The following is a 27,749-nucleotide window of genomic DNA, read 5'->3' on the forward strand; positions in this document are numbered from 1 at the left end:
AAGTTTCTAAATCAACTTCTTCTGTAAGATGTATTCTCCTCTCTCCATGAGTACTAGAAATTGCCTTTGTTGGACACTTATGTGCCATGTGACCTTATTGGTTACAATTGTAACATCTTATTGTTTCATTCATTCTTCCTGGTGATCTTTCTCTGAAATTTGGTCTTCTACCTCTAAAACTTCCTCTAAAATTATCAAACTTGTTTACTTTATTAAATGTCTTTGTTTGTGGCTGAAAATTTGGGCTTCTTCCTCTAAATGTGCCTCTTCCTTGAAATGATTGTCTTCCTCTACTTTTGTTGTTATTCTCTTGTCTCCTCTTGATTTTTTCCTCCACTTTCAAAGCTAGTTGGTAACACTTAGCTACTGTATTAGGACTCAACAACTGCAACTCCTCTTGTATGTTCATTCTTAAACTATTTAGGTATCTTTCTACCTTTATTCTCTCAGGTTATGCAAATTTTGATCTTAGACTCAACTTCTAAAATTCCTTTGTATAATTGCAGATATCCATATATCTTTCTTTGAGATTTTTCCTTTTATAATGTAATTGTACTTCATAATCTTCAGGGAGATATGCCTCTCTTATCATAGACACCATCTTCTTCCATGAACAAATTTTCCTCTTCTCTTCCTTTACTCTTTCTTCTTGTATAAAATTCCACCATGTAAGGGCTACTCCCTTCATTCTAGACTTAGCCAACTTGACTTGCTATGATTCTAAAATCTTCTCACCTTCAAAGTGATTCTCTAAAGCTTTAATCTATTCCAATGCTAATTCAACATCCATCTTTCCTATAAACATAGGTAAGTCAGTGAGTTTTCCTCCCAAAGCCTTAAAAGCTTTAAAAAATGGCTCTTAGTTTTAGATACTTCATCCTCATCATCATTTGGGGCTTCTTCCTCCTCTTCTTCTACTTTCATTTCTTTCTTCTTAACCACATTCTTCATGTGTTCTAGCTTACTGGCTATTTCTACCAATATCCCCTTCACTTCTCTTTTCTCTTTTTGATAGAGTTCTTCCTGCTCTTCAACCTTTTTTGCTAACTTTGTATTGGTCACCATTGTGCTTGACCCTACTAAAGACTCTTGCTCAGGAACATACAACGTGTAACTTCACACAATCTAAAAACTCTTTAGCTCTGATACCAAAAATGATACAGAGCCTCACCTTGGAAAACTTAGGAGGAAATTAATCACTCAACTAAGTTACATCAAGGGGCACATACACCTTTAGGATCATTTCTAACTTGTCTCAAATTGTTGATTGACTGACTTTACTTAATACCAATTCATAAATTGTCTTATGACAGGAACTTTTTTGGCTTCTTGTAGCAACATTTATTTTCTGCACTAGCTTAACACATACTAACCAAACTCCTCCTCATTGACTTTGAGATATATGGACAACTTACTCACATTCAAATGTAAAACCGAATATCAAAACAAATACAAAGTGATTATAAATCAACAACAAACTAAATTCAAATCCACACCACCTCTCTGCATGCGAGATATAAAACTCAAATACAAATCGACTACTGACCATGAAATATTCAGACACTTACAATTTTTGCAGATTTTGTATATAAAACAACATTTTCCCTTATCACATATCAACTATGTGACTTTCAATATATCAGTGAATACATAAGGATATTCAACGAATTCACTACTTTTACTCTGCATAGGTATAACCAGAGAACACAAAAACAAGAAAACAAAAGAAAATGGAAAAAATATGATACATACCCCTCCATGATCTCAAAAATTGATCGTAGAGAGTTTAACATACTCCCATCAACTACTATGACCCTCAAAATAGCAAATGTTTACATTCACGGTTTTGAAAATCAAATGCTATGTAATGAAATTTGAATCAACAAATTTAATGTAGATTCAACAATAGATTGATACTTTGTTGTTCTAAAACAAGGTCATTGATTTGATCTTCTAATTCAGAGTATCAGGTTTTGGAAAGAAAACAAGGATTCACACATTCAAAATGAAAATCATAAAAATAAGAAAAAAACCAACTCAAACTTTCTATTCTTTTGCTATATTCGATCATCTATCCAATTACAAATCTACCTTTTCAATACATTCCTATCTCTGATGTAGGAAGATGAAACATTATCAAAAATCAAGAATACAAAGCCATTTTTCAAATCATGGGGAATCAAAATCTGTTGCCAACTTCTTTTAGTTGTTGATTGTTTAGTTGGTTTAATTATTAAACACACAAACATACTTAAAGAAAACTGACTCAACATCCAAATGAAACACACTTTTTCCTAAGTGGCTATAATTGGAGAGTTTATTGAATCACTCCTCCCTTTATGCCACCACAACATAGGACTTTATTACAAACATTTAAAATTGAAAACACACTTAAAACATTACATTAATTTTCTTAAATAACTTCCTATAACATATTTAACCATGTTAGTTCCTGTAACATTTGTTTGATCTGATATTGCAACACTCTACTAGTACTTTTCCTATCATCAATATTACCTTCCCAATCTGCATTAATGTAAGAATATAATGTGAAATCCTTAGATGTTTCAGACCATAATCCACAATTTAAAGTATTCTTCAAATATCTAAAAATTCTTTTTAGAGCTTCTAAGTGTGTTTCCTTAGGTTCAACCTCAAGTCCTACAAGAATTCCAACTTCATTAGATATGTCTGGTCTTGTGTGTGTTATATATTGTAATCTTCCTATCATAGATATGTTTATAGTTTTAAATGCATCAATTTAATCATTAATAGAAGTCAACTTACAACCTACAAGCATAGAAGTACCCATTGGTTTACAATTTTATATTCCAAACTTTACCAACAAGTCCTTGAGATACTTAGTTTGTGATATAAAGATCCCATCCTTATTATGATTTATTTGAAAACTAACAAATTATTTCATCTCTCATATGATATACATTTCAAATTCACTCTTCATTTCTCCAGAAAATTTGTTACTCATATCATCATTATCACCAAAAATAATATCATCAACAAAGACTTCAACAATCAAAGTAACTTTGGGATTAGTTCTCATATTCAAAATGTTCTTTGCACTACCTTTCCCAAAACCAAGATACAAAAGATACCTATCAAATTTTACACAACAAGCTATTGGAGCTTGCTTCAACCCATATCATGCTTTCTTCAATTTGTAAATTATTTCATCTTGATCTATTAAAGAAAATCCATTAGGTTTCTTGATTAAAACTTATTATTCTAGACCCTCATTCAAGAATGTAGATTTCACATCTATTTGATAAACCTTGAAATTCTTATTAGCTGCATAGGCTAAATATAACCTTACTACTTCACTTCTAGCCATAAGAGCAAATATTTCCTCGAAATATATACCTTTCTATTGCAAATATCCTTTACACACTAACGTTTCTTTATTTCTCACCACTTCAACTTGTTGATTCATTTTATAATTGAATAGTATTGTTTATTTCCGTCCCCATTCAAACCAACATTGATAATCAATTTGAGAGATTTTTAGCAGATTGGATTCCTTGCAAAGGGATATCATCACGCTAAGGTTGGCGGATAACATTTTATGCTAGCTTGGTTTGTTCTTGGTTGGACTAACTGGCTTGCAAGATCTAACAACTCCTATATTTTTGCATACTATTGTTGGTTGAAACTGTGGTACAAATATTAAAGATAAATGATAAGATTAAGCCAGTTCATCTCACATTTAAATATCAATCCGGGGTCGTAAACTCATGAAAGGTATAGTGGCTATATGCTCAAGGGATGAAGATAGCATGCCAAGTGGGGATGGATGCAACTGAGAACATGTGGAAGGAAACCTACAACAAACCAAAACAAAACTGGCGATAGGAGCTAAGCTGAAACCTATGATAAATCAAAACATAATTGGCGACAGGAACTGTCACTTCCTGCGACAGGAATGAAACATTTAAATCTAAAATAAAACAATTCTAAAAACTAGAAAGCATGATAACACGTAACATTTAATCGAGAATTTAACATTGCATAAAATAAATAAGAAACCACAAAAATTTGAATTCACACTTATATCTTAAACAATACATGAATCAATAATCAATTACAATAACATGAATTAAAACAAGTAAGCTAATATAAGAATTTTATATAAGAAATCAAATCAAAACATATATAAAATAAAACACACTCTAATCTAAAACAAATCACCAGTCATTCTGAGAAGTGGATCCTGCCTCCTCAGTACGCCTGGTGATGGAAATAAATGATCCTCTATGCTCCTTCAATCAAAACAATGATATTTTATTCATCCATATATAACAAAGAATTTACATAGAATTCTGCTACAGGAAGATCTTTGTGCAGAAGTGTTTTTCTGATATATAAATCTGCTATAAATCTGCTCTCTTGTAGCTTACATTATGCATCATATATATTGTAGTCTTACAAAAAATGCATATAAAAATAGAGAGCTTGTTTTGTTGTATCTAACAAACATTCTCATGTAATTCCTTGTTTGAGAATGACTACAAATTATTAACAAATTTGTGTGACATCAAGCAAAAATAGAGATGGAAATGGTTATATCAACTCCCCTATCAAAGTGAATCATTATCCACGTGGATATAACTATTAGTTGTTGTAGAAAAATGTGGAGTTTGGGCTGGCCACAACAACAAAATCAAAATTCTTATGTTTATAAAACCATCAGTAACTTCTAAATGGTTGAGTTTCTGAAGATTCTGTCATGTGGAAACTTAATTGGGTCCATTCTGGACAAAACCCATGTCTTGGATTTTCCAGATTCATCCTCATTTGCTCACAAATTGAAATGCAAAACTGACTGTCATATTTTTGCCTTGCAGATTTTGTTTCCTCTAAATAGCTGGCACATAAATCACGAGATCTTCCTCTAGTTATTTCATGTAGATTTCACTTGATTTGATATTATTTATGGATAGGAGATCATGAATAGTTATATCCATTGCCATCATATGATAGGTAGAAGTTCATGACCAAAAGTGACAGGAAGATTTTCTGCATGGAAAATGACAGGAAGATGAACACCCTGAAATCTCTATATTAGAAAATATATTTTCCAAGACATAAAATAACAATGCTTGTTAGTAACAATAATCAATAATTAATTCCTATATTTTAATCTCAAAACCATATTAAATATAACTTATATATATATATATATATTTATATATATTTAACCATATGTAACATAAAGTAGTAAAATGGGACAAGATGGAATGGAAAATAGAATATGGAAGTAAATATGATGGCACATAAAATAGATAAAAAGATGGTATAAAATGATTCATAAACTGCTCTCATCATTCCCCCCCAACTTAACATATTACACATCCTCGTGCAATCATTATGATCAAGGGATCTTTTGGATTGAAGACCTTGGCTATCACCTTTAACTGTTATAGCTTATATACAACCACCTTGCCCTTTGCTGTGCTAAGTTTCTCATGAAAATAGTTATTTATTCATTTGTTTGGTTGTTTTTCCAATGTTGATACCTCCTTCAATTTTTCTAATTTTCAATTTTTCTTTGTATTTTTTCATCTTCATTTTTCATAGCATCATGTTTCAAATGCCTATATATAGGAGGTGTCATGAAAACTTGTCTTCATTTTCAACATGTGTAAAATAGGTGAAACGATAGGGCTCATGAATGATGAAATGAGAAATACAAAGTATGAAATAATGGGTTTTAGCATGGGATGAACAAGGATAAAGGAAATAATGGGTGATAAAGATATGTAATAAGGATAGTATGCCTCCCCCCAACTTAAAGGGTTGACCGTCCTCCGAAAATAGGGAGAGGAAAGGTAGGGATGTTGCACATATGATCAATATAATAAGAAATATTAATAAAGTGATGAGATAAAATAATAGAAAATAAAACTTGACTATTTTACCAACTTGCATGTCCTTCTATGCCAAGGTCCAAAGGCAAAGGATTGTAGCAACCGTGAAGTGCGAACAAGTAACCAAGAACTCTGCCAAGAGAAATAGCACCACAAAAGATCACCATCTGAATGAAGGTAGTAGAGAGTAACCCATTAAGAGGAACCAAGATTATGACTGAGACTGCAACTCCAATAGCCATTGTCATCTAATGGAAGCATTATAGATCACACTGAAGGGAGCTGAATCCATTGTCCATAGAACCTCAACTGAATGTATAGCACATACTATAGGCGATCAAAGATTTGAGGATCACATTGAGCTACAAGAGTAAGTGATAGGAGGTGCCAAGAATGAAAGAACCACTGAAGCCAATGAGTGTTCCTAAAAGAATGATTCGTAGAAAAATTAAGAACACCAATTATTACATTTTCTTTTGTCATTTTTTAAAAAATATTTTTTCATTTTTTCTTTTGCATTTTTTTTTTCATTTTTTCAATTTTTGATAACGACAAGTGACCGTTGGCAAGCCAGTTTTCAATCACTCACTGCTTAATGGCGCTGTAAAAATAGTTTTCACCACTAAGAATTTATTTTGCAATTAATATCCACCAGAAACTAGTTTTCAGATATTAACTGGCCAACAACGCCCGAAGGTTTTCATTATTGGATCTTTTATTGCTTTGTTTGTTTGTTTTTTTTTTTTTTTTTTTCTTTTCCATTTTTTCATTTTTTCTTTTCCAATAATTGCATATAATGACCAAAGAACAAGAAATTGTGATATGGATGATGGAAAATGATACCATCCAAAACTTAAGTTTTGTCCATGACCACGTAAAAGGCTCTGTTGAATCTTGATTGCATAATGAACTTGGAATGATGACTACGAATAATCTCCACAAACTTGGGAATACTAAAACACTTCACAGATCAACCTTGATCCATGTATCTCTCAATAATGAATCTAAAATTTGCTTGGATAAGTTTGGAACACACTAGCACACTGACGTAAGAGAATCACTCATAGTGATGGTGCTACTCACATTTCTCTATGATATAATAGGATGACATCACATGAAGATATGAACCCCTATTCTTTTGAAGTCTGTGAAATATTCATTGTAGAAAAATGTAAAGTTGTGAGTGACACACCTTCATTACTAAAGAGAGGAGAATGGAGTGAAATACCAATGATAGTCTCCAATGTGTCCATAAAACTTCAAAGAGGAGGAGACACAACTCGAGGAAGGACTGTGATGATCTGCAATGTCTTCAAAGTTTTTATGGATGTGTAGCTCAAAATGAATCATGAATCTCATAGACCAAGTTGCACATTTTCCTCCATGTGATAAATCGCCAAAGAAAATAAATTTTATCTCAAGGTGGGGAACACCTTATACCACAATCTTCTTGTGATCTCCAATAGTAAAGCATAAGTAAAACTGAGATGCACCAGATAGCGAGCAAGCCCACACAATGTTAACAAAGCCAACATAGTGTGTTATGAAATGCTTGTGTAGAAAAGCATCATCAACTGGTAATGGTACTAAGATCATGTCACCACAACAAGAGACCTGTAACCATACTCTCAAAACCAAGCATATTAAGTATAGTAAAGTAATTTTTATCCAGTTAATAACCCTACCATTAAGTGAGTAATGCCTTTTTACTAATGATAGGTAGAGTTATTAACATGAATAGATACTTGAGAGAATGGATAAAATCATGTGTTCATATAATAGAAATGCTAATTAACACTAGAACACATGCCTTGAATAGTTGGGATGTCACATGTCGAGGACCAACAAAACAATCAATGAAGCTTGATTGAAAATCATCCAAGAATCACAAAGTTGGAGGGATTCCCCCCAACTTAACTTCATGCTACAAGGTCATAAGAACATCAAGAAAATTTTAAGAAGGCAAATTTAAGAATATCTTTGAGTTTTAGTCTTTCTCTGGATTCCTTCTTGATGTCTCATGAGCATTCAAACCATCCAAAGAATCAAGAAAGTGATTCATCGCCTATTATTTATGAATGATCATCTTAAGATACAACAACCAAGAATGAGAAATATATAGATATTAATACCTTGGTTCTTGTTAAATGAATGAATCATCCATAGTGTATTTAGTCATCTCAAGATAATATAAAGAATCAACAATGAAGAATAATGAACATCCATTTGCAACACATGTTATTTGGTCATTAATGCATTCAAATCCTTCAAGTTTTGTTTAATCAGCTGGACCCAAATCAATAAGTGTGTGAGAAATACACATTTTTTTCATAGGCCTCCCAAGATCTATGTATTGTATATTAAAACATTTTTAGAGAATAGATCTTGTAAGTTATCATTTTTCATCACACACAACTCTGGAATGATTATTAAATCAACTTGTAGTGCATGATTAATTCCAACACACATAAATACATTTTCAATGATGAAATCATATTGGTTTGTTTCCTTATGTGTGTGAAATAGTTCAAAATTTTGTGATTTAAGAAGTAGATAAGAAGAACTAAATTGATGAGTTTTAAATTGGTAAATATGTTCGTCTTCTTCTTTGAAACCAAAATCACATTCTTTATCCATTTCATTGATTTCGCGCATATGAAAAAGGATCAGTGAGATCTCAACACCATATGTAGTTTGATCCACCTTATTATGTGATGTTTTATTAGGAATTGTGAATTCCATTGGTGGATATGCTAGGGTGGATGGTGGGTGAAATGAATGGAATAAGGATAATGGAAAAGGTTGTATTGGATATATAGTAGGTGGATATGAGTAGGATGGGAATAATGGATATGGTAGAATATAAGATGGATATATATGTTGTTGTGAGAATGAATGATTATTTTCATTGTTCACGCCAGGTGGAAAATTATGTTTTGAAGAAATATTATTTCTTTCTAATGTAATAGAGTAATCCATACCTTGATCTTCTTGATTTGGTGTATGAAATTGTTCACCAATTACAAGGAAGATATGTTCACTTACATCCTTAGAGTGACGAGGTTCACAAAGATCTTGTACTTCATTCACCATGTGTTCTTTGTTGTTCATGCATATGCATTTATCACCTTGCCTGTAACAAATAGAACAATGAATGGTTAATATGTCATTCTCAAAGTCGTATTGTTCTAAAAATTCATCAATTATATCCTCTTGTTCAGACATAGAAATAATAATTGGACATACCTCTGACAATGGAAGATCAAGATCATTTAAGTTGCATTCATTAGGTAATAAATGGCTAAAAACATTACCTTTGGTTGATGCAATTCCTTCACCAATTCTTGTTTTCAAATTTGATGTTGGACTACCTTGAAAATGCATCATTTTAAACATTTTTCTTCAAAATTCCCTTTTTTATCAATTACTCACAACAACAAATTATAACATAAATAATAGATCTAACTTCTAAACCCTATTTGCAAAGTAAAAAAAAACAATGTACCTAAATGATTTACTACAATGCAAACCTATGGTACTGGACTAACCAAGGTCAACACTTGATCAGTCACTCCCAAAGGCACACTGTTCCTAACTTGGCTTACTATGATTTCACACCTTTAATACCTTTCCCCGGCAACGATGCCAAAATGTTGGGTGAAACTGTGGTACAAATATTAAAGATAAACAATAAGATTAAGCCAGTTCATCTCACATTTAAATATCAATCTAGGGTCGTAAACTCATGAAAGGTATAGTGGCTATATGCTCAAGGGATGAAGATAGCATGCCAAGTGGGGATGGATGCAACTGAGAACATGTGGAAGGAAACCTACAACAAACCAAAACAAAACTGGCGATAGGAGCTAAGCTGAAACCTACAATAAATCAAAACATAACTGGCGACAGGAACTGTCACTTCTTGCGATAGGAATGAAACATTTAAATCTAAAATAAAACAATTCTAAAAACTAGAAAGCATGATAACACGTAAAATTTAATCGAGAATTTAACATTGCATAAAATAAATAAGAAACCACAGAAATTTGAATTCAAACTTAAAACAATACATGAATCAATAATTAATTACAATAACATGAATTAAAACAAGTAAGCTAATATAAGAATTTTATATAAGAAATCAAATCAAAACATATATAAAATAAAACACACTCTAATCTAAAACAAATCACCAGTCATTCTGAGAAGTGGATCCTGCCTCCTTAGTAGGCCTGGTGATGGAAATAAATGATCCTCTACGCTCCTTCAATCAAAACAATGATATTTTATTCATCCATATATAACAAAGAATTTACATAGAATTCTGCTACAAGAAGATCTTTGTGCAGAAGTGTTTTTCTGATATATAAATCTGCTCTCCTATAGCTTACATTATGCATCATATATATTGTAGTCTTACAACAAATGCACATAAAAATAGAGAGCTTGTTTTGTTGTATCTAACAAACATTCTCACGTAATTCCTTGTTTGAGAATGACTACAAATTATTAACAAATTTGTGTGACATCAAACAAAAATAGAGATGGAAATGGTTATATCAACTCTCCTATCAAAGTGAATCATTATCCACATGGATATAACCATTAGTTGTTGTAGAAAAATGTGGAGTTTGGGCTGGCCGCAACAGCAAAATCAAAATTCTTATGTTTATAAAACCATTGGTAACTTCTAAATGGTTGAGTTTCTGAAGATTCTGTCGCGACGAAACTTAATTGGGCCCATTCTGGACAAAACCCATGTCTTGGATTTTCCAGATTCATCCTTATTTGCTCACAAATTGAAACACAAAACTGACTGTCATATTTTTGCCTTGCAGATTTTGTTTCCTCTAAATAGCTGGCACATAAATCACAAGATCTTCCTCTAGTTATTTCATGTAGATTTCACTTGATATGATATTATTTATGGATAGGAGATCATGAATAGTTATATCCATTGCCATCATATGATAGGTAGAAGTTCGTGACCAAAAGTGACAGAAAGATTTTTTGCATGGAAAATGACAGGAAGATGAACACCCTGAAATCTCTATATTAGAAAATATATTTTCCAAGACATAAAATAACAATGCTTGTTAGCAACAATAATCAATAATTAATTCCTATATTTTAATCTCAAAACCATATTAAAAATAACTTATATATATTTAACTATATGTAACATAAAGTAGTAAAATGGGACGAGATGGAATGGAAAATAGAATATGGAAGTAAATATGATGGCACATAAAATAGATAAAAAGATGGTATAAAATGATTCATAAACTGCTCTCATCAACTATCTCAACATCCTCCCAAAAGCGTGAGATGCTACCACACATGACCATTCCAACATTTCTTCATATTGTGGAGTCTATGCGAGGATTCGAGGTCTAGAATTGTGCCACATATGCTAAGTGCTCCAAATAAGTTGGCTCCAGTGGGTCCGTGGGTGACATAGTCTTATTGTCCGCGACTGGTCCATGTACTTCCATATCAATAGTTGGCAGGGTCCAAAGTTTAATATGCATGTAGATGAGATCGTGCAAAGTTTCACCATTCCAATGTTTCTTCATGTTGTAGAGTCTCTATAAGGCTTTGAAGTTTGGAATTGTACCATGTGGTGGAGGGTCCCATCTCTGATGCTTAAGTCAGCCCAATATGCACATGCACAGATTGACAACAAAGACTCAATAGAAGATTAAAAGATCACTATCTATTATGTCAAACAACAAAACATCTCCTACTTATCAATTAATGAGCTTAAGGGGCTTTCTAATGAATGGTTCATAAGGCACAACACTTGGTGAAGGTTTTGCAAATGGGGTTTCAAGATTTGGGTTTAATCATGGAGGAAACTCCATAGTTAAGTGTGCTTAGGCTGGAGTAGTATTGGGATGGGTGACCTCCCAGGAAGTCTTGGTGCTTCACCCTTGTAAGCATCACCTAGATCCAATGAGTACTAATTGTTCCATTTATTCTCATGAGAGATGGATTCATGTTGAATCACTACTCATGAAACATGGATCGATGAGTTTGACTCAAAATCACACAGTTAAATCCTAATAGCAATATCACAATTTGACTTGATGTGGAAATTATCTCCTACTTATCAATCTTCAACATTGTTCTTCTCATCATAAGTGCTTCTCCTCTTTCTGGATAACTATAAGTTTCTAAATCAGCTTCTTGTGTAAGATGTATTCTCCTCTCTCCATGAGTACTAAAACTTGCCTTTGCTAGACATTTATGTGCCATGTGACCTTCTCAGTTACAATTGTAACATCTTATTGTTCCATTCATTCTTCCTAGTGCTATTTCTCTAAAATTTGGTCTTCTACCTCTAAGACTTCCTCTAAAATTATCAAACTTGTTTACTTCATTATATGTCTTTGTTTGTGGCTGAAAATTTGGGCTTCTTCCTCTAAATGTGCCTCTTCCTCGAAATGACTATCTTCCTCTACTTTTTTTCTTATTCTCTTATCTCCTCTTGATTTTCTCCTCCACTTTCAAAGCTAGTTGGTAACACTTAGCTGCTATGTTAGGACTCAACAACTGCAACTCCTCTTGTATGTTCATTCTTAAACCATTTAGGTATCTTTCTACCTTTATACTCTTAGGTTCTGCAAATTTTGATCTTAGACTCAACTTCTAAAATTCCTTTTGTATAAGTGCAAATATTCATATCTCTTTGTTTGAGATTTTGTCTTTTCTTATGTAATTGTACTTCATAATGTTCAGGGAGATATGTCTCTCTTATCATAGAAACCATCTTCTTCCATGAACAAATTTTCATCTTCTCCTCCTTTACTCTTTCTTCTTATATAAAATTCCACCATTTAAGTGCTGCTCCCTTCATTCTAGACTTAGCCAACTTGACTTGCTATGATTTTGAAATCTTCTTACTTTCAAAGTGATTCTCTAAAGCTTCAATTTATTCCAATACTAATTCAACATCCATCTTTCTTGTAAACATAGGTAACTCAATGAGTTTTCCTCCCAAAGCCTTCAAAGATTTAAAAAATGGTTTCTCAATTTCAGATACTTCATCCTCATCATCATTTGGGGCTTCTTCCTCCTCTTCTTCTTCTACTTTCATTTCCTTCTTCTCAACCACATTCTTCATGTGTTCTAGCTTACTAGCTAATTCTGCCAATATCCCCTTCACTTCTCTATTCTCTTTTTGGTAGAGCTCTCCCTGCTCCTCAACCTTTTTTGTTAACTCTACATTGGTCACCATCGTGCTTGACCCTACTAAAGACTCTTGCTCAAGAATATACAACATGTAACTTCACACAATCTAAAAACTCTTTATCTCTAATACAAAAAATGATACAGAGCCTCACCTTGGAAAACTTAGGAGGAAATTAATCACTCAACTAAGTTACATCAAGGGGCACATACATCTTCAGGATTGTTTCTAACTTGTCTCAAATTGTTGATTGACTGACTTTACTTAATACCAATTCATAAATTGTCTTGCGACAAGAACATTTTTGGCTTCCTATAGCAACATTTATTTTCTGCGCTGGCTTAACACATATCGACTAGACTCCTCCTCATTGACTTTGAGATATATGGACAACTTACTCACATTCAAATGTAAAATTGAATATCAAAACAAATACAAAGTGATTATAAATCAACAAAAAACTGCATTCAAATCCACATCATCTCTCTGCATGCGAGATATAAAACTCGAGTACAAACTGACCACCAACCATGAAATATTTAGACACTTACAACTTCTACATATTCCATATATAAAACAACAATTTCCCTTATCGCATATCGACTATGCGACTTTCAATATATCAATGAATACATAAGGATATTTACTGAATTCACTACTTTTGCTCCGCACAGGTATAACCAGAGAACACAAAAACAAGAAAACAAAAGAAAATGGAAACAATATGATACATATCCCTCCATGATCTTAGAAACTAATCATAGAGAGTTTAACATACTCCCATCAACTACTACGACCCTCAAAATAGTAAATGTTTACATTCACGGTTCTAAAAATCAAATGTTATGTAATGAATTTCGAAACAACAAATTTAATATAGATTCAACAATAGATCGATACTTTGTTATTCTAAAACAAGGTCATCGATTTGATCTTCTAATTTAGAGTATTGGGTTTTGGAAAGAAAACAAGGATTCACACATTCAAAATGAAAATCATAAAAATTAGGAAAAAACCAACTCAAACTTTCTATTCCTCTGCTATATTTGATCCTCAATCCAATTACAAATCTGCCTTTTCAATACTTTCCTATCTCTAGTGCGGGAAGATGAAATATCATCCAAAATCAAGAACACAAAGCCATTTTTCAAATCATGGGGAATCAGAATCTGCTGCCAACTTCCTATAGTTGTTGATTGTTTAGTTGGTTTAATTATTAAACACACAAACATACTTGAAGAAAACTATCTCAACATCCAAATGAAACACACTTTGTCTTAAGTGGCTATAATTGGAGAGTTTATTGAATCACTCCTCCCTTTATGCCACCACAACATAGGACTTTTTTACAAACATTTAAAATTGAAAACATACTTAAAAAATTACATTAATTTTCTTACATAACTTCTTATAGCATATTTAACCATGTTAGTTCCTATAACATCTGTTTGATCTGCCACTGCAACACTCTACTAGTACTTTTCCTATCATCAATATTACCTTCCCAATCTGCATTAGTGGAATAATATAATGTGAAATCCTTAGATTTGTCATACCATAATCCATAATTTAAAGTACTCTTCAAATATCTAAAAAATTCTTTTCAAACCTTTTAAGTGTGTTTCCTTAGGTTCAACCTCAAATCCTACAAGAATTCCAACTTCATTAGATATGCCTAGTCTTGTGTGTGTTATATATTGTAATCATCATATCATAGACATGTTTATAGTTTGAAATGCATCAATTTAATCATCAATAGAAGTCAACTTACAACCTGCAACCATAGAAGTACCCATTGGTTTACAATTTTATATTCCAAACTTTACCAACAAGTCCTTTAGATACTTTTTTTGTGATATAAAGATCCCATCCTTATTATGATTTATTTGAAAACTAACAAATAATTTCATCTCTCATATGATATACATTTCAAATTCACTCTTCATTTCTCCAGAAAACTTGTTACTCATATCATCGTTATCAACAAAATCACCAAAAATAATATCATCACCAAAGACTTCAACAATCAAAATAACTTTGGGATTAGTTCTCATATTCAAAATGTTCTTTGCACTACCTTTCCTGAAACCAAGATACAAAAGATACCTATCCAATTTTTCACAACAAGCTATTGGATCTTGCTTCAACCCATATCATGCTTTCTTCAATTTGTAAATTATTTCATCTTGTCTATTAGAGAAAATCCATTAGGTTTCTAAATTAAAACTTATTCTTCTAGATCCTCATTCAACAATGTAGATTTCACATCTATTTGATAAACCTTGAAATTCTTATTAGCTGCATAGGCTAAAAATAACCTTACTACTTCACTTCTAGCCATAAGAGCAAATATTTCCTCAAAATATATACCTTTCTATTGCAAATATCCTTTACACACTAATGTTTCTTTATTCCTCACCACTTCACCTTGTTCATTCATTTTATTCTTGAATATTGTTGGTTATTTTTGCCCCCATTCAACCTAACATTGATAATTGATTTAAGAGAAATTCAGCGGACTGGATTCCTTACAAAGGGATATCATCATGCTAAGGTTGGTGGCTAACATTTTATGTTAGCTTGGTTTGTTCTTGGTTGGGCTAACCAGCTTGCAAGATCTAACGGCTCCCATATTTTTGTACACTATCTCAACATCCTCCCAAAAGTGTGGGATGCTGCCACATCTCACCATTGCAACATTTCTTCATATTGTGGAGTCTCCACAAGGCTCCAAGGTCTAGAATTGTGCCACATATGCTAAGTGCTCCAAACAAGTTAACTCCAGTGGGTCTACGGGTGACATAGGCTTATTGTCTGTGACTGGTCCACACACTTCCATATCAGTAGTTGGCAAGGTCCAAAGTTTAATATGCATGCTAACGAGATCGTGCAAAGTGTTATTATTCTGACATTTATTCATGTTTTAGAGTCTCTATAAGGCTTTGAAGTTTGGAATTGTGCCACATGGTGGAGGATCCCATCTCTGATGCTTAAGTCAGCCCAATATGCACACTCATAGATTAACAACAAAGATTCAACAGCAGATTAAAAGATCACTGTCTGTTCTGTCAAACAACAAAACATGTCGACGACTCTCACATTATTGTGATACATCTGTCCATCCTCTTGGAAGTGCAAGATGTTGTCATGTGTTTCCATTTTGGCATTTCTTCATGTTGTGGAGTGTCAGCGATGCTCTAAAGCCCAAAATTGTATGAAAATCATTGGATGTGGTGCATCTTGGAGGGTTTCCTTGCCGCATCTGGGTTGTCCACCTCAAGGGGAAGATCTACACCGATGGTGGTGATGTAATCTCTTATTGGGGAGATTCCCTCACCATCTGGGCTATCTATTGCGAAAGAGAAGATCTATCTGGATAATTAGCATTCAATTTTGGGGAAATTAGTTTCCTCCCCACGGTCAACCCTGCATGTTGTGGGTGGATAACACATCCTGTTATCCTTCCTTGCATTTTTCTTTATCCATGGAATGCCATAAAAGGCTTATTCTTCAATGCCCAATGACTTCTTAGGCCTTGTGTCCATGATGCCAATGTACTCCATGCCTCTTTAATGCATGAAATGATAAGATTTTTGGCAATTTGATCTCTTGCAACTGGATGCATTATTTTTTGCATTGCCTATTCTTTCCAGTAGCAATTGCACTTCATGATTAGATTTCATTTTGATTCTCAATTATTGATCTCCTCTGCAACTCAACTCTACCTTGGTTGAGGTTTGAACTCAATGTAAACATTAGAGTTATCAATCTTCTTGCATTGCTTTAACCCATGATTCATCTCTACAAACTTCATTGAGAATCAGAATGAAACGTGATCATGAAGTGCATTGTATAAATTTGATCATTTCACATGTGTTAATGCCTCTATCATGTTGAATAAAGTGTGTTGATAATTTAACTCTATGGTTGATTTGAGGGTTCCTGAAGGGTTTTAATATGATACTTGCATCATAGATGTCTACCTAAAAATTCCACACTCTTCACAATATACATTGAATTTGTTTGATGTGAATTCTCCACCTCTATATGATCTTCAAACCTTATTCATTCTCTTTTTTCTCTTTGTAAATTTTGAACTTATCGATGGCTTCATATTTTTCCTTAAGAAATGCAACCCACATCATCCTAGAATAATTGTCAATAAAAAGAATAAAGTATCTCTCACTATAGTATGTTCTTGTCTTAGTAAGACCACATATATTTGTATGCACTAGATCTAATATTCCTTTAGTTGTGTGTCTCTTGCTTTGAAAGCTACTTTTGGTATGTTTTCCCATCACACATTCCTTGCACGTCATGTTAGTAGGATTTACTATCTTTGGTAGATCTTTGAAATACATTACCTCTAGTCTTCATACCAGATGTGATCATGTTTCCTAATTGATATTTGATTGTACATATTCCATCCTTGAACTGCAAATGATAACCCTTGTCCACCAAATGGACAACATTTAACAAGATATGCTTAAATCCATACAATAATAAGACATCCTTAGTGTTATCTTTTTCCATCAAGAGTATAGAACCTTTTCCTTTAATCAAACAAGGAGTGTTATTACTAAATATAACAACTACACCATTATACTTAGTCAATTGCACAAACTTATCTTTGTCACTTGTCATGTGATATGAACATCCACTATCTATGATCCATTCAAATTTATTTTCAACATGTGAGACTAATGATTTTTCCTCGTTTATAGGACTTTCATCTTTAACAACAACAAAACCAATTTCATCATCATCACTATCTTCTAATTCATTGTCTAACACTCCTTCACTAGCATAATTGAATTCTTTGGGATATTTAGACTTGTAAGGCTTTGGCTTGTACTTAGGCACTCTATCTTGACATACATTAAAAATATTTTAAAGACAATTTTCCTTCATATTTATCTTTACTTCCATATTCCCTTTTTTTGTAACCAATGCTTCAAGATCTTCAAGCTTCTCTTCTTCTTCCACTATCTTTGCCCAATCCTTTGCATACTCACCAAGATTACCACAAGCTTTACTAGTAATAGCGCTTTTTGTTAGCATCTTCTTATCTTTATGAATAATAGCCTTAAAAGAAGATTCTACTTTAGGTAAAATATATTTTAATCTAGAAGTTTCAAAAGCTCATAACTTACCATCCAATATTTCCTTGTTGAATCACTTGACGAGAAGTATCACTTCTTCAATAACCATGATCTTGGTGCCATAAGTTGGTGTCAAAGATCTCAAAATATTTTGTATAATCTCATCTTCCATTATGGTTTCACCACTATTCCTTATACCAGTAACAATCTATCATACCCTCTAAACATAAGATTTGATGGTCTTATCCTCCTCTTGCAATCTTTTATTCTCTAACTTTTCTTTCCAGTTCTACAACATGCCTACTTTATGTATTTGTCTCCTTCATACAATACTTCCAACATGACAAAATTACATGAGATAAATCTAATTCCTTGACCTCACTAAACTCGACTTCAGATAAGGCACTAATTAAGACTTCCTTGGCAATCATTTTACATGTGAATGCTTTCTTTTCCTCATATCTACATGAAGATAGTTCATTCTATAATTTTATATTCTTTTTATTCTTTGTAATTTCCAATAATCAATACCCAAGTAGATCAGATGTGCTCTCACCTTTTTCTTCCAGTTAGCATAGTTATCACCATCAAAGATTGTCCATCTTGTAAGTCATCTTGGATCCCTTCAAGTTGCTAAGCTTCTTTCTTAAAGAGGACCACAAGCCTTGATACCAATTATTAGTAATAACAATCCACACCACACAACTAGGGGGGTGGGGTGTGAAGGAGTTGTGTGCAATAATTATAAACTTCAAACTTCTTATCAAGTCATCAACCAAGAACAAAATAGCTTATAACAAGATAAAAGACAACACCATGACACTACAATTTTTGTTTATGATGAAGATCCTGTTAGGGGAAAAACCTTGGTGGGGATGATACTAACAAGGGGATGATACCGACAAGAGCATGAACTGATATGAAAATGTCCTTTTTAGAAGACCTAACCTTGATAGGAGTCAATATAGTACATTTAGTACATTTGTCCCTATTAAAGGACTAAACATTAGCTAAAAGGTAACCTTGTTTAAAGGATTTGATGAGAACAAAAGACTCATTGCCAAAGCACATTGTCCAAAGAGAAGGTTAAATCCACCTTCAAGAATACTCATTGTTTGAGATGTGAAGGTTAAAGCCACTTTCAAGGACTTAAAAAATCTAAATAAGGAACTAATTAATGACAACACACCTGCCTTAATAATTCTAGTGAAATTCACTTAGGATAACAAATTTCACCCATATCTAACCAATGACAATGCACTTGCCTTAACAATTATAGTGAAATTTACTTAGGATAACAAATTCCACCCATATCTCTTATCGAAGAATCAAATAATTCATCATCTCTTCTCTGATATTCAACATCAAGGTTCGCACACATAATAATCATCCCATACATTACAACCAAGGAAATAGTTTCCTTTAGACAAGTTACAACCAAGCAAGTAGGCCGGTCTATTAGAACTTCCGCAATGCACAAATAAACAAATAGACCAATGTTAAGATGCACACAACACCTTAAACACAATTCTACAACAATTACATTAATCAAATTATGCACCATGATCCACAATTAACACTCACCAATTTAATCAACATGCTACACCAACACGTTGGCTCCTAAAAGCAATAATGCATATGCCACACACTAGCATTAACCCATCATGAACCAAGTGACTCACAAATCTTGAAGCATACACTATGTTGTGTCTTCTACCATGCTCTATGCTTGCAAACCTTACGTCCAACTCGCCAACATGCAATACCCAAAATATAGCAACTAGCTTTGGTACAATTCTCTAGCACTAGCCTACAACTAGTCTTAACCAAAATATTTGTAACTCACTCAAACCATCACATAAAGAGTTGCAACTGTAGATATAAGGTCCTACACTCTTCTTGCGATATACATCAAAGCTCACGTACTCATTAATTCCATACACTATCCATATTGATCTAATCAATAGCTTGTAACACACAAAATCTAAGTCTATCTAGTTCCATTCTTAAACTCTAGGATAAATGTTGACACCAATGACAACACCCATGACAAAACCTACATGCCAACAACAATTCGAACTCAATTATCTCAACAATCTCCCCTATTTTCAATATATGCTTTATATATAATAAGACTCTTAACATAATCAATTTATGCATCTATGTAAGTATTGATTTGAATGACTATTGTTTTTTTCAAAGAATATGCATGTACAATCCGCAACCATGCTACATAATTTTAGAGGTATGCCCTCGTATCACTACCACTACTCTATAGTACATACAACCTTAATATGTTTGAATTTTAAAATTTTGATTTAAGACTAATTTTGCATACACCAAGATTGACTTGCAGCTCATAGAATTGACTTAAATTAACAAATGCCAATTTACATGAATGAATTAATAATACCAATAATGAATGTGTAAAAATAATTGTAAATGAGTTAATAATAATGAATTTATAAAAATAAGTGTAAATAAAATAATAATTATATGTATTAGAAAATGTATAAACAAAATACAATATATTATACTTCTTTAAACTATAGTTTTAAATTGATATTGCTTTTATATTTCTCCTTAAATTTTTCATCAACATGGCACTTTATATAGAATTAATCGTGTTTTTTAATATTCTACATCTTCTCCGCATTATAGATCATAAAATGAGATTTCAAAGATTGTTAGAAAAACTTGAACACGATTAAAATCAGAAACAATATCAATTTAAAATATAATATAATTGTATGAAGCAAAATAAATCTAAAATAAAATGAAAATGAGTGTTGCAAATTTCCCAAACCTGGATTTAAATTGCAGATTTTGAACGACGCGCGTGGTCTTACTTTGAAGAAATACAACGATCGCTTTAAATTCAGCCTCATGAAATGCTGGAGAGAATCGTCCCATCTATACTGTTACCACTGAAACTATGAAGTCGATGCGAAAAACAAAAAAATGTCTATATCTGCTCGACGCACTTTTCTGGAAAATAAGCTTATCAACATGTATGCCAAGTGCGATAGTTTGGCTGATGTTCGTAAAATATTTGATAAAATGACAGAACGGGATGTGTTTTCATGGAATGTGACGATTGGAACTTACCAAAAACATGATCGTCCTCGTGAGGCGTTGGTTATTTTTCAGAAAATGCAACAAACATCAGTTCACCCTGATCACTTCACATTTGCCACCATTCTTCCAGCTTGTTCTAAAATGAGGGATTTGCAAATGGGTATGGATATCCATCAAAGTATAATAGAGAAGGGTTGCTTTAATGATGTGGTGGTTGGCAGTGCAGTGTTAGATATGTACGTAAAATGTGGGAGTATATACCAGGCAAGGGAGGTGTTTGACAAAATGCATCAGAAAAACGTGGTTTCCTGGAATACCATGATTGGAGGATATGCTCAACATGGTCACGTTGAAAAGGTTTTGGAGACTTTTAAGCAAATGCAATTCACATGTGTAAAGTCGAACTCTTCAACATATGTGAGTATCCTCAGAGCATGTGCCAAAACTGGCGCTTTGAATCAGGGTATGGAGGTCCATCAAAGAATATTTGAAAGCGGATTCTTGGGAGATGTCTCCTTTGCAAATGCCCTGATTGATATGTATGCAAAATGTGGAAGCATGCAGAAGGCTGCAGAAGTGTTTGACAAAATGCTTCAAAGGGACACGGTCTCGTGGAATGTGATGATTACAGGACATGCAAAAAATGGTGATGTTGGCGAGACTTTAAGGCTTTTTAAAGAAATGCCTCAACGAAATGTGGTCTCATGGACTGCATTGATAGGAGGATTTGCACAAAATGGAATGGCTGAGAAGGCCTTGGAGACTTTTAAGCAAATGCAATTGGCAGATATAAAACCAAATTCTACAACCTTTGCGAGTGTTCTCCCAGCTTGCACCCAAATGAGATCTTTAAAGGAGGGAATGCATATCCATGGAAGCATAATTGAAAGCGGGTTTTTTTCAGAGGTTGTAGTAGCAAGTGCCCTGCTAGATATGTATGTGAAATGTGGAAACATGCAAAAGGCACGAGCAGTATTTGACAAAATGCCTGAAAGAAATGCGGTCTCATGGACTATGATGATTGCAGGGTATGCAAAAAATGCTGTTCTTGAAGAGGCTATTAATATTTTCAAAGAAATGCCTCATCGAGATATGATCTCCTGGACTGCGATGATTACAGGGTTTGCACAAAATGGGCTTGTTGAAAAGGCGATTGAGACTTACAAGCAAATGCAATTGGCAGGTCTAAAGCCAGACTCCACGACTTTTTCCACTCTACTCCCAGCCTGTGCCAAAACAGGAGCTTTGAAATGGGGTATGGACATTCATCAAAGCATAATCGAAAATGGGTTTCGGCTAGATATTGTAGTTGCTAGTGCTCTAATAGATATGTATGCAAAATGTGGATACATACAGAAGGCTTGGGAAGTCTTTGATAAAATGTCTCAAAGAAATGTTATCTCATGGACTGCGATGATTGCAGGATTTACACAAACTGGCCTTGTTGAAAAGGCCTTAGAGGCTTTCAAAAGAATGCAATCGGCAAGTATAAAGCCAGACTCCACAACCTTTGCCAGCACCCTTCCAGCGTGTGGCAAAATGGGAGCTTTGGAACAGGGCATGGAGTTCCATCAAAGAATAATTAAAGGGAACTTTTTGTCAGATACCTTAGTTGCAAATGCCTTGATAGACATGTATGCAAAATGCGGTAGAATACAGAAGGCCCGTAAACTGTTTGACAAAATGTTGGAACGAGATGACGTCTCATGGAATGCGATGATTGCTGGATATGCAATGCACGGCTATGGTAAAGATGCTCTTGAACTCTTTGAATTAATGAAACAATCTGGAGCACATCCTGACCATGTAAGCTATGTTTGTGTTTTATTTGCTTGCAGCCATGCTAACTTAGTACAAGAGGGTTGTGAATACTTTATTGGCATGAGTGACTGTAATTACATTAAGCCTATAACTGATCATTATGTTTGCATGATTGACCTTCTTGGTCGTGCTAGCTATCTAGAGGAAGCCATGAATTTTATCATCAAAATGCCCATAAAACCTGCTGTGGTTGTGTGGAAGTGCTTGCTTGGCGCTTGTCGATCACACAAGAATATAGGGCTTGGAGTATTTGCAGCAGCTCTTCTTTTGGATCTGGATCCTAAAAATGCTGCACCTTATGTTCTTCTGTCAGGCATCTATGCAGAAGTGGCCAGGTGGGATGATGTTCAAAAGATAAGGAGATTGATGAACGATAAAGGACTCAAGAAGATACCTGGATGTAGTTGGATTGAACTCCATAAAGTAGTACATGGTTTTTGTGCAGGGGACAGATCACACCCTCAAAAACAAGAGATCTATGCAATGTTGGAAAAGTTGTCTTGGGAGATGAGGGCAGCAGGTTATTTTCCAGAGTCAAGACAGGTACTGAATGATGTGGAGGAGGAAGAAAAAGAGTTTTTTCTTTGCCACCATAGTGAGAAACTGGCAATTGCATTTGGATTGTTAAACACGTCCCCAGGAATAATTATAAGAGTTGTGAAAAACCTTCGAGTATGCTCTGCATGCCACACTGCAACCAAGTTTATCTCCAAGATCACTTCAAGAGAAATTGTTGTCAGAGATGCAAATAGGTTTCATCATTTCAGCCAAGGACATTGTTCTTGTGGAGATTTTTGGTGATGCCAAGTGAACTAAGCTGTTAACTGCATTGCTTTATCTATGACATGGTGCATTGTGCCAAATTTGCAGCAATACATAGACTTTTGGTTTTATTTTCCTTGTATCTAGAGTTTCGGCACCCCAAGCATTTGGAGAGCTGGTCTGGGCTGTTGACTTCATAAAATCAACTGCACTGTAAGCATCACTCCTACTGAAGTGGAAAACTTCACTTTAAAGTTCCTCAGAGGTGTCATGAAACTGTTTTTCTTGAAGCCGCTACATCTCAGGAATGGCAGGAAGAGCAGGTTGAAATCGGAAAAAGCTAATGGAGACCAATATTTGATGGAAACAGGAAGACTTGTCATCCGGCAGGAAATGTAAGAGAAGTGCTTACAATCAACCCAATATTTCTTATTGTCTTAAACACCAAATTTTGTATTTTGTATGGTTCTTTTTTCTATTGCAATTGTTTTATCTTTCACCTATGTCAGGTGTGCCATTTGTGATAAAATTATACATGGACCTGATTTATGTATACAATTTTGTATGTCTCTGCGAATTTTAACTACTTTCCATATAGAGATTTCTGTTACTGCTTCACATCGATTTATTGTTGTGCACTCATAATCTGTTTCTTTTTTTAATCAATTGATTGTATTCAGTCAGCAAAGTAACAAGAATCGGAATTGGCAAGGCCGAATCAAATCGTGAATCGGATACAAATCGGCAAATTAAAAATACCCTTGAAATTTAGTAACTTATTTCATAAACCCTTTATTGCTGATTCGATTCACCGATTCAAAAAAAATCGTTTGGCTTGAATCGAATTGCTGAATCGTGTGAATCGCCATGATTCTTGGAACCAGAATGAGAAAAATGAGTATATTTTATACACGCAGAAATAAAATGCCCATTTTGATTGTACTGCTTAAAATTCGTAAAATACCATTTATAATTTAAATAAGTCTTTTATAGGATGATATAACTGTGAGAGAATAGAGAAGTAAAAATCCTATTTATATAGCATTGTAATTACATGAACATCTATATTGTTTTAGAAAATTGTACAAAATAAGTTTTATAAGTATATAATTGTGAAAGAGTCGAGTTATGGATAATTAAGGGAAGCCCATGGTTTGTAGGTTCAATTGAATAGAGAAAGGAAGGTATTTGCCGATTCTAAGATTGAAACACAATGAACTCAAGAAAATAAGTACCAGAAGTACTTGGTAAACAACATAATAGGAGACATTGCAAGGATCTAGGACATTATAGTTATAAATTAAAATATCATCAAATTGGGTAATTTTCTTGAGTTGCAAACTTAAAAACTAGGATAGAGTAAATCTCATGTAGAAGACACTGAAATAATGAAGACACTGACATTATACTTTAGGTTTTTCATTAGTTGCATGCCTTAACAAAAGATAATGAAGACACTCACATTACACTTAGTGATTTTTATTTTCTTTTGCAGATTTTGGGATAAACTATTGTTATAGGGATGGAATTAAAACTTAAAAGTATTTAAAAAAGTAATTTAGGTCATTACTTTCTTTGTTTGGTTAACTGGAAGATGCTTGGATTTGGTCACGAGAATAGAATATTGCATACAATAAAACAATTTATTTTATATAGAAAACCAAGAATTTTTTTTTTTTGGATCATTGTTGGAAAACCTTTCCCCTTTTGAGTTTCTTAAATTGAGATGGCTGAAGCAAGTATTGGCTTTTCCAAGCTTAGGATTGTTACAGGGCTTTATATTTAATTTGTGTTTGACTTGTGCTTGTTTCACTGTGATCTTTTATGTTTGGAAAATATAAATACATTAAATGCATTTATTATGTATAAACACTTCTTGCCCTTTGGTACTGTTTGTCTTTATAACAACTACCTCCTTGTTATAGGTACATCTTTATGCAAGTATGAATGATGGCGCTATTAATGATCACGGCCCCAAAGAAGACTGACAAGTTTGTGTTGAATGTTTAACATGAGGTAATGATCTTTGTTTTGAGGATGTCCCTCTTAATTTCTTTTTGAAATGTTTGAATTTGATTCTACAAGTAAATTTGTGGAACCTTTTACGTATTGTATTTGCTGGAAAATAGCTTTCAAGTTGTGCTCAAGAGTGGGTACTGTACCACAATCTCATGCAATCAAATTTTTAGGTATATATAACAATGGTTTTTTCTTTTCCCTTTAATCAAGTAACACTGTCCTATCATGTCAAACCAGCTAGGTAGAAAAAAGCCTATTATCTCAAAGAATTTAATCCCACATGCGAACATGACGACAAAGAATATTTAGGAGCTGATATCAAAGGAAAGGCAAAAATCCTAATCGCTCAATTGAGATGTGGTTCCCACCGTTTGAGATGTGAAATTGGAAGATGGAAGGTTCCTAAGGAAGAGTGGGAGGGCAGGATTTGTAGATTTTGCAATAAAGGCATGGTAGAAACAGAGTGGCACTATTTGAAGGATTGTACAGCATACAAAGACATTCGCAGCCAACACAAAGAAACGCTAAAAGTGACCAACATAAAAGACCTTTTCGAAGGACCAAGACTCTTCAAGGGGGCCATCTTACTTATGCATATTCACAACAAAAGAGACAGGCTGGAGATATCACATCAGGCTGACTAGTTGTTTTACATGGGTTCCTTAGGCTTATGGCCTCGTGGATGTCATTAAAAATCTTTCATTCATTCATTCATTCATAAACATTACCGTTGGTTCTTTAAAAATACTCTTCTTGGTTTTTCAAAAAGATGAGCTCCAAATCCCTTATCAAATGGGGTTTCCTAATTTGTCCCTATCCCTTTAGGCCTTTGTTAAAATATTTGTCAAACCCTTGATGGCGTTTGATGTATCTCAACCAAAATAAATTTTACTCAACTCATCCTTAGAAATATGTTTATGTTGAGGTGGGTTCATCGAAGGTCCTTAAATGATCTAGAGATATTTATATTTGTGATTATTATGCCAAGAGGTATTCTCCAGTCACATACTAAAACATGTGTCATTTCTACATGACTAATTTAATTTGATAGCTGTTCTACAAGCTGTTACAATGGGAGAGGAATGTGATGGCAGTTACAAATGCAATGAACTGATTGCCATTCCATAGATACAGTAATGAATTCGACACAATCCCATTGGTATGTTCCACACATATGGCTTGCCACTCTGTAACGGCTGCAAGAGAACTGTGGGCATGTCCAACTTTATAGCAGCTCTCCCAAGGTCTGAATGGATTGGATCTTCCTCATCAGATTTATGACTTTCCACATTATATTTCATGGATTTAGATTTCTTGATTTTGGCTTCTTTCTTTGATCCTTGCCCGAATCCGTCTCTTTCAGTGATTCCTTGAAAGATGCCATGGCTGATAGTACCTATTATGTCCAGGCTCAAAATCTAAGGCTTTTTTCCTCTATAATGGTTTTATCCTTTCAATGATAGCGCACAGAAATTATTTGCAGATTGACACAATAGGAGTGGCAAAAGTAGTTTAGATAATGCCATGAATGGGAACAAGAGTGAGAATGACAACTGCATGTAGACAAAGGCAGGCTGGTTGGTTTAATCTGGAAAAGATATATAATTTAGTTTCTCATAGATTAATCACAAAAAATTGAGCTACTTCGGAATGAAGCCCATTGGTTTACACAATGTGCTCGTCAACTTAAATAATGAAAATTCGTTGCAGACAATGTGAAATGCCAAGATTAATGCCAAGGCTAATCTGCCTATGGGCACTGTCTTTCCTTTCTGCTGTCCCTGTTCCAGTGTTGCTGGATTTTCACTGCAGATGTGTCTCTCGGCCAGACTATATATTTTAATTTTAATTTATTTTTTCCATTTAGGTGATGCGTACTTCTTAGCTACTGTA

The 27,749-nt window shown here is 33.8% G+C and overlaps 1 protein-coding gene across 7 annotated transcripts in view; it reads left to right on the forward strand.

Moving 5' to 3' along the window:
- Positions 1-20,799: 20,799 nt before the first annotated feature.
- LOC149538672 (putative pentatricopeptide repeat-containing protein At3g13770, mitochondrial) overlaps positions 20,800-27,749 on the forward strand; it is an 87,009-nt gene continuing 80,059 nt past the window's right edge. For 5 of the 7 annotated variants that reach the window (XM_089800001.1, XM_089800003.1, XM_089800000.1 and 2 more), the window contains exons 1-2: positions 20,800-24,232; positions 25,763-25,853. In XM_089800001.1, the coding sequence (XP_089656127.1) occupies positions 21,138-23,876 (2,739 nt within the window). In that variant the 5' untranslated portion in view covers positions 20,800-21,137 and the 3' untranslated portion in view covers positions 23,877-24,232; positions 25,763-25,853. The remainder of the gene's footprint in view (positions 24,233-25,762; positions 25,854-27,749) is intronic. The other 2 variants (XM_089800006.1, XM_089800005.1) reach the window with 2 other exon arrangements.

This window comes from Cupressus sempervirens, chromosome 9 (genome assembly GCF_028749045.1).
Source record: "Cupressus sempervirens isolate cs-2001-9-10 chromosome 9, ASM2874904v1, whole genome shotgun sequence".
NCBI classification, from domain to species: domain Eukaryota; kingdom Viridiplantae; phylum Streptophyta; class Pinopsida; order Cupressales; family Cupressaceae; genus Cupressus; species Cupressus sempervirens.